This window comes from Podarcis gaigeae, assembly GCF_964106915.1.
Source record: "Podarcis gaigeae genome assembly, chromosome: 2".
Taxonomy (NCBI): Eukaryota; Metazoa; Chordata; class Lepidosauria; order Squamata; family Lacertidae; genus Podarcis; species Podarcis gaigeae.
This window is the reverse complement of record NC_139679.1, coordinates 16,743,106-16,755,097: the sequence shown is the minus strand read 5'-3', so window position 1 is coordinate 16,755,097 and position 11,992 is coordinate 16,743,106. Positions and strand designations below refer to the sequence as shown.

The window sequence follows — 11,992 nt, the reverse complement described above, 5'->3', positions numbered from 1 at the left end:
GATGGACCCAGTGCAGAAAGCAGTGATCAACCACACCTTTGGGGTACCCGTAGCCAAGGCCAAGCGCCCAATCATCTCTTGCAACGTCTGCCAGATCCGCTTCAATTCTGAGGTGAGTCTTGGAGGGTCTAGCGACCCCAGGTCCCAGCCCTTCTCTTCATAGCTTTTTCATGCTGTGCGGCCCGTGGTGGTGGGTCTCAGAGAGCGGCAGTGGGCTGTTGAGGGGCGGGAGAAGTGCAAATCCCATTGAAGATGCATTGAGAGACCTTGCTCAGGTCACATCCCACTCACGCAAGCCAGGGACTCAATGAGGCTCAGGGAAATGGCATGTGGTTTAAGAAATCTGGAATGTGGGGGATCTCTGTAGGGCTGGTTTCAGAGATGATAGTGATGTCATAAGAAGAACCTTGCTGGATCAGGCCAAAGGTCAATTTAGGCCAGCCTCCTGATCTCACAATGACCAGCCAGTTGTCCCCATGGGAGACCAGCAAGGAGGACCTGAGCACAACAGGCCTCTCCCCTCCTGCGATTACCAGCAACTGGTATTCAGAGGCATACTGCCTGTGACAGTGGAGGCGGAACATACTCATCCTATCGATTGCTTTAGCTTCTATGAAATGGTAAGCCTTACGCTCCGTAAGGCGCAAAGACCAAGTTGGTTACTGCCCAGCCTCTTGTCCCAAGGTGAGATTTTCTACTGTAGAATGAAGAAAGCAACAAAGTACATCACTTCATGAATCTGCAGGTTGACGTGTATGAACACAAGGAGTTGCTTCACTCCGATCTGGCCCATCTAATCCAGTGCTGTCCTAACTGGCAGTCAATCTTCAAGGTCTCCAGCAAAGATCTTTTCCATGCCTATTACTGGTGATGCCTGGGAATGTGCCTAGGCAGTTCTACATGTAGCGCATGGCCCCTCCACAAGGGATGTGAGCAGGTTAGCCAAGGTGCTTTTGAAAGGAAAATACAAATAGCTATCCTGTTAGAGCCGAGAAGCCATTTAATTCAAGGTCAGGTCATGTAAATTCAAGATCCGAGGAAGACTGCTGTCTTGGAAGCGAGGGCCATTGACATCAGTGAGGCCTGCTTCTGAAGACACCTGCTTAGGTTCACACTGTAAGGATGAAACTAGATACAACCTGCAGTGTGATGTCATTTCCCTTGTGCCAGTAGCCAATTATGTGAGACAGGCAGTGTGGAAACGCACAAGGGGGTGAAGACTAGGAAGACAGACAGTTGCAGTAACCCTGTTACTTGTAATGTAAGGTTACCAGACTTCTCCGTTTCCTGGGGACAGTCCCTGGATTTACAAATCAGTCCCCTGACAAAATCTTATCATTCCTACTGAAGTTGAAAAGTGTTCCTGGATTCATTGAAATCTGGTAACCTTATTGTAATGCCTCATTCCATCCCAGCTGCACAGGATGAGACAAAAAGCTCGTGGCATGGTCAATCAGGTTTGGGAGATCAGTGACAAAATAGCCTCTCATTCACACTTCCTGCTTGTCCGACACTTTATAGGCAAGGCTCCGAGTGGTTTTGCCTTTGCTCTGCCCCCCTGCTTTCCCCCAGAAAACCCACTCTTTAGTGCTGAATCGAAACAAACTGCAGTCTGCAGAAAACCCGATTGCCATTTGTTCCGATTTGGTGCTTAAGGTCGGGTTTCCTGGGGGGGTTGGTGGGGCAAATGGAGATGTGGATAAGCCCCCAGTTGTTTATATTTTGTGGGGGAGTGGGGAAAGACTTTTTAAAATTTCTTCTCACTTTTTTATGGAAGTGTGAAAAGCAAAAAGACCGTTAATCTACTATTACACACTTTAAAAAAAATGTTACCCAGGAAATACGCCATCTAGGATAGCAAAAGTGTTGCTTGGCTATAAAAACAATGGAAAGAAAGAAATTAGAAAGGCTAATAAGAGGAAATAGGTAATTAAAGCGTCTTCAGCACTCCCCCTTCCCCCAAGAAAAGGGGGGGAGAGAGAGAGCGCAATTAAGAGAGGCTATTCAAGGAGCAATTAAGAGGCTATTTATTGCTAATCCCCCAGCTGCAATCACAAGCAGGCAATAAAATGGACAGGACCTGCAAACATTCATTAAACCTGGAAACCCTTAAAGGTGCTTTGCTTGTCCGCACGGGACAGGGCTGGTGCTGCAGCATTTGTGTTCCAGCATCGCCCACAAATTGGGTGTGCGAAGCTCATGGGAGGATTGCACAGGAAACAATGTGGCTTAACAAAAGTAGACGACCCACATAAACAAAGGCTAGCCATTCCAAAGAGAGAGGCTAGTACTGTATGTGGAAGTCACATATATTTATGCATAGAGCTTCCTGGTGTTCTTGGTCACCCTCAATCAGTCAGCTGTGAGCTTTTAACATGCTCAGGAAAGGTTATGGCAGTGGTAGGCAACATGGCGGCCTTCAGATGAAGCTGGCTTTCAGTTCCCATCAGTCCCAGCCCACGTGACTGACGGTTAAAATAAAAATTTGGATGGTGAGGAGCAAGTGGATAGAGAAAGTTTTTTCTCCCTCTTTCATAGAACTCAGGGACATTCAGTGAAGCTGAAGGTTTAGGATAGGACAAAATTCGTTCCAGAGGTCTGTTCTTAACCTGAAACTGTTCTTAACCTGAGGTACCACTTTAGCTAATGGGGCCTCCCGCCTCTGCCGCGCCGCTGGAGCACATTTTCTATTCTCATCCTGAAGCAAAGTTCTTAACCCGAGGAGAGGAGCCTTCTCCTCTTATACCCCTCTTCTACTTTATTAACAGCATCCTTCTCCACCCACCCCACGCATGTTCCTTGTCCCTTGAGTGCTTTTCCTTCCCTCCCCACTTAAAACGTGGTTACAAAGCACAGATCCACATGGATCCTCAGGATTTTTGCATTGGGCTACCCCAAACTCACCGTCAGATCACATGTCTGCGGCCACTGCATGAACCACAAAAATCATACATCCACTGTTTTGTTTAGAATATTCTTTTTCTTGTTTTCCTCCTCTAAAAACTATGTGCGTGTTATGGTCGGGTGCGTGTTACAGAGCGAAAAATACGGGTATTAAAAGAAACCACAGGAGAGGAAAGAGCTCTTGGGTCCTGGTTACGGGCTTCTCACAACCATCTGGTTGGCCCGATAATGTTCTTACAGTTGAGGATGAGGAGAGATGTAGTGCAACATCTGAAGCTACAAGCTTGACTACCCCTGAGCTCCAGACTTACAGCACGATGTGATCTGGCGTCAGTTTTAGCTGAACAGTATTCCTAAGAGGACAGGTTTGTGGCAGGGGTGAGGGGCTGTGGCTTCACGCTGACAGCTGGCTAGGTTGAAGAGGCAGCACCAGAAGTATGCAGGCATAGGCCTGTGGTTTGCTTGATTGCTTACGCGCTTTCTCCTTTCCACAGAGCCAAGCCGAAGCACACTACAAGGGGAACCGCCATGCCCGGCGAGTAAAGGGAATTGAGGCCGCCAGGACGCGGCAGAAGGAATCGGGAGCCCGCGAGGGTGACAAACCGGGGCCTGTGGGCAGTCCGTCCTCCAGCATCGGGGAGAGTGACTCTGACCGCACAGGTACCGAGTTTCCCATTCTGGTCTTGCCCTAGAGCCTGAGGAATGTTTGTTTGTGCAGTGTTTGAAGTGCTATGTATTCCCAGAAGAAGGTGACTGGGCTTTGTGAGCTTCCTGTGGCCCAATTTGCACCAGAGGTGAGCTCCAGAACTTGTCACCCCAAGTCTAGGACCCGTTTCCATACAAGAACTCTGCCCTGAAACACAGGAAGTAAAACTGAAGAGGTGCGGCCCTGATCATTCACAGAGAGCATTTCCCTCACCACTAAATAGAAGCCCAGTCACATGTATTTTCTTGGCTGTTTTTTTTTAAAAAAAAACCAACAACAACAAATGAATAGCTCAGTGGTCAAATAGCTCAGCTGGTTAGAGCAGGCTTCCTTAACCTCAGCCCTCCAGATGTTTTGAGACTACAGTTCCCATCATCCTTGACCCCTGGTCCTGCTAGCTAGGGATCATGGGAGTTGTAGGCCCAAAACATCTGGAGGGCCGAGGTTGAGGAAGCCTGCGTTAGAGCATGGTGCCGATTACACCAAGGTTGCAGGTTCGAGCCCCGTATGGGACAACTGCATATTCTGGCATTGCATGGGGTTGGTCTAGAATGATGATCTAGGATCCTATGAATTCTATTGGGGGGGGGGGCTTGCCCTTCATTCCCAGTAGGAGAGTGTGTTGCTCTCCCCACATGCCCTGCAGGATTTTGCAGCCTTTTCCTTCTCGCAGTGCAGCCAGGCAGGTGTGGCGAATATTGACAATGCTGGCTAAGGAAGAAATACAGGGCCCTGGGTATTGCCTGTATCCCGCCTCAATTACAGGGTTCAATAAGACATTAGCCGTATTCTGCATCAATTATAGGGTCAAGGGCGAAACCTTTGCTCAGAAGGTGGGGGGGGGGAGGCCTTGCTCTCGCATCCTGCCTGTCCTCAGAGCTGGGAACTTGAGCTGACTTGTCAGCACTGGTGACGGAGGAGCAAGCGGGTAATTAAATCGCATCTAATTAAACATTGATCACGGCTCTGATGGCCAGTGGAAATGGAGCTGGGGCTGTAGCCAAGTGACTCGCCTGGGGAATTCTGCCTCCCAGCTGTAGAGAAGGGTGCCAAGTAACTACTAAACCCATTCCCCCAGCCCCACGGCACTCCCCACACACAACCTCAGATGAGATGGGTTGACGCCCTCCTCCCTGCTATGCCGCTACCAAGTACAATAGCTAATCTGAGAACTTTTGTGTGCTTTAAGGAAGGAGGAAGAACAAAGAGCAGGGGGCTAGTAGATGCCTTGGGGACTCTGGCAAACTGGGAGGGAGCCCAGGTAAAAAACAGAAGCCGCCTTGCCAGTAGCAGCAAGGCTAAAGACAAGAGCAGGGGTTGTCATCCCAGCAAGAGGCTTTTGTTTTTATGGCAGGGTTTAATCCAGGGCTGAAATGAGAGCTTTCTCTGCCGTGTCACTACACTTTATCCCAGGGATGGGGAACCAATACTCCCCATATGTTGTTGGACTCCCAAGTCTCACCAGCCCCAGGCAGCTTGGCCCAGTGGGCAAGGATGTCGGGAGCTGGGAGTCCAGCAACATCAAGAGTGTTAAAGGTTCCCCCCTTCTGATCCTTTGAGAAAACACCAAATGCCCTGCAGTACCTTAAAAAGCAGGGATGCGGGTGGCGCTGTGGGTTAAAGCACAGAGCCTAGGACTTGCCAATCAGAAGGTTGGCGGTTCGAATCCCCGCGACGGGGTGAGCTCCCGTTGCTTGGTCCCTGCTCCTGTCAACCTAGCAGTTCGAAAGCACATAGAATCATAGAGTTGGAAGAGACCACAAGGGCCATCGAGTCCAACCCCCTGCCAAGCAGGAAACACCATCAGAGCACTCCTGACATATGGTTGCCAAGCCTCTGCTTAAAGACCTCCAAAGAAGGAGACTCCACCACACTCCTTGGCAGCAAATTCCACTGTCGAACAGCTCTTACTGTCAGGAAGTTCTTCCTAATGTTTAGGTGGAATCTTCTTTCTTGTAGTTTGGATCCATTGCTCCGTGTCCGCTTCTCTGGAGCAGCAGAAAACAACCTTTCTCCCTCCTCTATGTGACATCCTTTTATATATTTGAACATGGCTATCATATCACCCCTTAACCTCCTCTTCTCCAGGCTAAACATGCCCAGCTCCCTTAGCCGTTCCTCATAAGGCATTGTTTCCAGGCCTTTGACCATTTTGGTTGCCCTCCTCTGGACACGTTCCAGTTTGTCAGTATCCTTCTTGAACTGTGGTGCCCAGAACTGGACACAGTGCAAGTAGATAAATAGCACGCCAAAGTGCAAGTAGATAAATAGGTACCGCTCTGGTGGGAAGTTAAACGGCGTTTCTGTGCGCTGCTCTGGTTCGCCAGAAGCGGCTTAGTCATGCTGGCCACACGACCCGGAAGCTGTACGTCGGCTCCCTTGGCCATTTAAGCAAGATGAGCACCGCAACCCCAGAGTCGGTCATGACTGGACCTAATGGCCAGGGGTCCATTTACCTTTACCTTTTACCTTAAAAGCCAGGAGCTTAACAGGCAAGAAGAAACTGTGAAGGTGTTCTTCAGGGTGTGTGTTGTGGGTGCTGTATAAATAAAATTTATAGACTCAGCGCCTCTCTACTAGGTATCTGTAAACCCATGCGTGCCTGCATCTGGGAGTGTGCAGAGTCTATATTTTGCAAGGTGATTTTAAAAGGCGACGAAGGAACATGTTCTGCAAACAGGCACAATGCGTGACTCAACCAAGCGAAATTAACATTCATTTAGAAATTGACAAGCCCATAAATGTAGATAGGCCCCAGACATAACCAACCCTCTCAGGCTGACGTTCAATATGCATTACATGTGAGGGTAATTACTGTTTGCAACCACTTAACCAGCCGTGTCACCATTCAAACCCAAAGAAATGATGTCTATATAATGAAATGGTGTCAGATAAGGACATGGTCTGAGGGCACAAGAGCAAATGCCTTGCTCCTGCTAAGGAAGCACAGGCTTCTCCCGTTGCTGCCTGGATGGGAGACCATCTGGAAGCTCCCTGTTGGCAACTTTTGAGTTCTGCGATAGAAGAAAGGTGGAAAATAAATGTACACATTAAATAAAATAAAGTGTCCTATCTTTCAGTGGACTCCAGTTCAGCAGGCTGGCACTCTGTTGATCTTGAGCAGAGAAGGAAGCAGTACAGTGGTACCTCGCAAGACGAAATTAATTCGTTCTGCGAGTTTTTTCGTCTTGCGAATTTTTCGTCTTGCAAAGCACGGATTCACATAGGAATGCATTGAAAATCATGGATTCACATAGGAATGCATTGAAAATCATTCCCATAGGAATGAATTGAACGGTTTCGTCTTGCAAAGCAAGCCCATAGGGAAATTCGTCTTGCGAAGCAACTCAAAAAATGAAAACCTCTTTCATCTTGCGAGTTTTTCGTCTTACGAGGCATTCGTCTTGCGAGGTACCACTGTATGTGAAAATTGCCAAGCTGGCTTCTTTTAAAGAAAATGTGCTTCAAACTTTAGGTCACATCCACACCATACATTTAAAGCTTGATTAACAGTCATTGAGAATCCCGGGAACTGTAGTTTGTTTAGGGTGCTGGGAATTAGTTGCACCAACAGGGTAAAGAACAGCTTCTATCCGTGGGCTGTTAGGCTGCTGAATGAAAAGGTAACAACAGAGCAACCGAATTTCAGGTTTGGTGTGCGTGCGTCAGTAAACGAGGGGAATTAAGACTAAGAGAGCTGAGTGGGGGGTGCTTGTGTAATCTCACTGTATACAAGTTGTACAAGTGACAATAAAGTATTTCAATTCTAGCTCACCCTTAACAAACCAAAGTTCCCAGGATTCCTGGGGGCGAGCCAGGCCTGCTAAAGTGGTTTAAGAGAGCTTTAAACATGTGATATGAATGTGACCTCATATTCTGCCTTTTAGCCTAGAAACAGGTGAAGGATTAGCCCAGAATAAGTTGTGAATGGCAGGAGCTAGGCCTAGAATATGTTGAGCCATGCCTATGAGCATGCACAGAAAAAGCATCTCTGATTGCCATATAATTGATGGCAGCCTGGGGGCTAGCCCCCAAATTATGCCGCGTGAAGTGAAGAACAAGTGCAATTCGCAATTGGATCTTCCTTCACCACTGGTGACGTAATAGCACCCTTCACGGCCCCTGATGGAAACAGGCTAGTTTAGGGGGTTCAGGGCAAGTTGCTGTCCCTTCCCCAGCTCTGGGTATTCTGTTGCCTGAAGCAGCCACCTCTGTTTACCTAATGATAGGGCTGGCACTGCCAGAATATTTTGGACAAAATGGCATAGGTTGCCAGATTAGAGGATTAAAGCCCCTTTTAGAAATTTAATCACTATATGGTTTGATTTGCATTCATTACTTCACGTTGCTCCACATTCTTCCCTCCCCTCATCCGCCTTCCTCAATGGCTCAGACCAAAAAATGATGAAAAAACACAAAACAAAAACTAGGGGAAAACAAGAGTATTAGCACCACATGAAACAACCAACTGGAATCAGCTGGGGGCCAGAAATGCATGTGTAAACAAGATTGTTGTTGTTGTTTTGCCAAACTCCTGAACACCACCCGCGGGTGAGCTCAGCAAGCTCCCTTGGGAAGCAGATTCCTCAAAGAATTTATTGTCTCTGGATGCTTCAAAAATAAATAAATCTCAATACTTTTAAATTCTTTAAAAATCTATTTTAAAAGTAAACATTGGCGGGGGAAACTTTTTTAAAAGATTGATTTTTGACATTGTGTGCAATTCTATTTCACCTCTGCTGCAGGTGGCTTTAGTTTATATACAGCACTCAGCCCTAGATTATATGGGAAGGGCTCCTAGCTGAGTTTTACATGTAGAAGGTCCCAGGCTGTACCCTTAGCATCCTCAGCTAAAACGGATCAGGCCATAGGTGATGGGAAAGACCTCTCTCTGCCCAACAACCTGGGAAGATGCTGCCAGTCAGAATAAGAGAAAATGTGCTCTGCTTCCTAATCTCACTTGTTTGTGGTGACATTGCGGCTCCACAACTGGCGTAGGAAATCCATTTTGCCCATGGGTTTCTTCCAGCTCTGCAATTCTATAAGTCCATGAAGCTAGGTGGACAAATAGCTTGCTCTGATATAAAGCAGGTTCCTTTGTTTCTGATGCTAAGATTAAAATAAGTACCTTTTCATCCCAGGTCCCGATACCAATTCTTGGGGACTTCTGTTCTCTCCATTCAGACAACTGTCCATTTAGTCCTACTCTTAACCAATTCCTGATCCCCAAGAGGACTTCAGAGCCCATCAAATCCACTCTTTAAAACTGACTTAAACACACACACAAACACCTATTTAATGTGAGCTTTTGCTGTTGTTTTCCCATCTTGTAAGGTGTGTCTGAACTCTGTAGGGCTCCATCAGCCTGTTGCTGGACATTTTCTCAAGGTCTAGCAAATGCTTGGCACAGATGCTGTTGTCTTGAGACATAGAAATTATAGGAATAATTACTCAAAGCTGCTGGGATCTTGCCACCAATGACCTCAGAACTATATTTTTGGGCTTCCCTCCCCTCTCCTGAGCAAGACCCTGTTGCTTTTGCTCAGGATATGGGCTGAGAGAAAGGGGTAGGGATTATGAGAAGTCCATCTAGGTGACTCACCAGAGAAGGGTGTAACTTACAACAACACAGAGCACTCAGTGCTGCCTGCATGCTCACCATGTGTGTCTTCTGGCTGGTGGTGTTGTCATAACAATCCCAGGCAGGATTCCAAAGCCATGTTCTCACCGGGGGCTCTTGTTCAAGACCTTTCCCTCAGGCTCCATCCCAGGGGTGCCCAGGTACTGCATTCAGGTTGTGCAGGTCTTATTCTCCCAATTGGCTCAGCTGGTGTGTGCTTTAGACTGAGCCTGGCTTTAAACAAAATTAAAAGCTGCAGAATCTTCTATAAAGCAAGCACATCCCTGCTAGTCCCTATGCCCTGCGGCGAAGCCTAAATGCAGGAAGAGTCCAGGCAGAACAAAGGAAATCCTCTTTCATGCATTGCATGGTTGAACTATGGAGGCAGTGACCTAACTTAGATGACTTTAAAAGAGGATTAGGCAAATTGATGGGGGGATGCGTCTATCAATTGCTGCTAGCCACAATGGCTATGTTTGCAGGGAATCACAAACTGGGAGAGTACTGTTAGTCCTGCTCATGTTTTTCCCATAGCCTTCTGGTGGGCAACTGTGAGAAAAGGATGATGGACTAGATGGGCTACTTACTGGCCTGATCCTGCAGCGCTTTTCTTCTGTTCTTTCAAATCATTTCAATACTTGCATTTTCGACGGCTTACCCCAGCTTCGATTTCCCTCCTCTTGTTTTGTTTCTGGATTGCAAGCCCCTTTAGGGAGGAGCCCCCTCCTCTGTGAACCACGATATGCGTGGATGGTGCTGCTTTATAGATAACATTGACAGACTTGGTGCCTCTCTGCTAGGTGTCGGCAAACCCTTCTTTGGGAGATTACAGAGGGTCCCAGAGGGAACACATTTATTGATTCTGTGTGTCAACCCGTTTTCCCTGAAAGACTTGACTCCTTCACTCTGCAGGAAAAAAGCTTTGGGGTTTATGGTTGCTGTGAAACACAGACTCTCATATAGACTCATCAATTTGGAAGGAACCTCAAAGGTCGTCCAGCTCAACCTCCTGACAATCCGGAATATCTACTGTCACAGCATCTCTCCTAGGTGGTCATCTAGCTTCAGTTAAAAACCTTTAAGGAGAGAGAGAGGCCATCACTTTCTGAGGCAGCCTTCTCTGTTGTCTGGCAGTATGAACATAAGCGGAGCCTTGCCAGGATCAGGCCAGTCTAGTCCAATCTCCTGTTCTTGCGGTGGCCAAGCAGATGCCTATGGGAAGCCTGCAAAGCAGGATCTGACCACTACAGCCCTCTCTCCACTTGTGATTAATCATAGAAGTATTTGCAGTACTAGAGACATGGGTGGCGCTGTGGGTTAAACTACAGAGCTTAGGACTTTCCGATTAGAAGGTCGGCGGTTCAAATCCCCACGACGGGGTGAGCTCCCATAGCTCGTTCCTTGCTCCTGCCAACCTAGCAGTTCGAAAGCACGCCAAAGTGCAAGTAGATAAATAGGTACTGCTCCGGCAGGAAGGTAAACGGCGTTTCTGTGCGCTGCTCTGGTTCGCCAGAAGCGGCTTAGTCATGCTGGCCACATGACCTGGAAGCTGTATGCCGGCTCCCTTGGCCAATAAAGCGAGATGAGTGCCGCAACCCCAGAGTCGGTTACGACTGGACCTAATGGTCAGGGGTCCCTTTACCTTTACCTTTATTTGCAGTACTGAGAAAGAAGAGCCAAACAGAAACCAAAATGGTCACATAGGAACCAGTATGGCCAGGCAGTTAGGGGGTCCAATCCAACTTAAGTTGTGTGTAAGGCTGGGGTCCTATTAATTATTACTGGGAGTAAGAATTGAACAAAGTGGGGTTGAGTACTGAGGATTGATTGAAGACCCATTGATTGAATCCAGAGGAATAAAGATAGCTCAGCTAACTTAAATCAGACTGCCTTCAGAGGGAATTAATCACAGCAATGTGTAGCAGGATTGGGTCAACAGGTTTGCCACCTTCTTAAGTGCCTTTAACAGCAACCCGCCATACAGAAATTACGCAGCTGAAGCTTTCACTGTCACTTCTGTTTCTATGCTTGGAAATCTCTCCATGCTTAATTTTCAGAGTCTCGGGTTACTGTTAGGGGCATAGGCCAATGAAACGGCTGTAACCCCCAGTGAGACTTCAGCCAGGTAAAGTTCAAGCCTGCGTTTCATGGCATAGATGAAAGCAAATTTGTCAGCTACCCACCCACCCCTCTTTTGGCAACGTTTCTGTTCCTGGTGGCTAAATTTTGGCCTGTTGTTCAGATGTTTAAACTCAGGCTCGGAACTGGCAGAAAGTTGAAAAGTAACACTGAATTTTGACGATGAAAGTTAGAGGCACTGAACAAAACTGGCAACCTTTGGTGCTCCATGTTATCTTGGTTTCTGTCTGTCACAGAGGAGGAGCAGTGAACAGCTTTGCCAGTATGATTATGCAGATGGAAAAAGATTAGATATGTGGAGGAGCTTTGTGTACTAAGATGGGTACGGAAATAGTTGATTGTAAGCATTCACTGTACTCGGGGCTGTAGTCTCTTCAGTGAAATGGTCCCAAGTTCTCTGCCCCAAAACACCAAATTGTATCAGCTGAGTTGTTGTTGTTTAGTCGTTTAGTCATGTCCGACTCTTTGTGGCCCCATGGACCAGAGCACGCCAGGCACTCCTGTCTTCCACTGCATCCCGCAGTTTGGTCAAACTCATGCTGGTAGCTTTGAGAACACTGTCCAACCATCTCGTCCTCTGTCGTCCCCTTCTCCTTGTGCCCTCAATCTTTCCCAACATCAGG

At 47.5% G+C, this 11,992-nt stretch overlaps 1 protein-coding gene across 16 annotated transcripts in view; it reads left to right on the top strand.

Annotated features, from left to right (window-relative positions):
• ZNF385A (zinc finger protein 385A) overlaps positions 1–11,992 on the top strand; it is a 190,292-nt gene that overhangs the window by 147,005 nt on the left and 31,295 nt on the right. For 15 of the 16 annotated variants that reach the window (XM_083728990.1, XM_083728986.1, XM_083728989.1 and 12 more), the window contains 2 exons: positions 2–112; positions 3,399–3,564. In XM_083728990.1, coding sequence (XP_083585116.1) covers positions 2–112; positions 3,399–3,564 — 277 coding nt within the window. Of the gene's footprint in view, position 1; positions 113–456; positions 621–3,398; positions 3,565–11,992 lie in introns of those variants that run through there. The other variant, XM_083728980.1, reaches the window with a different exon arrangement.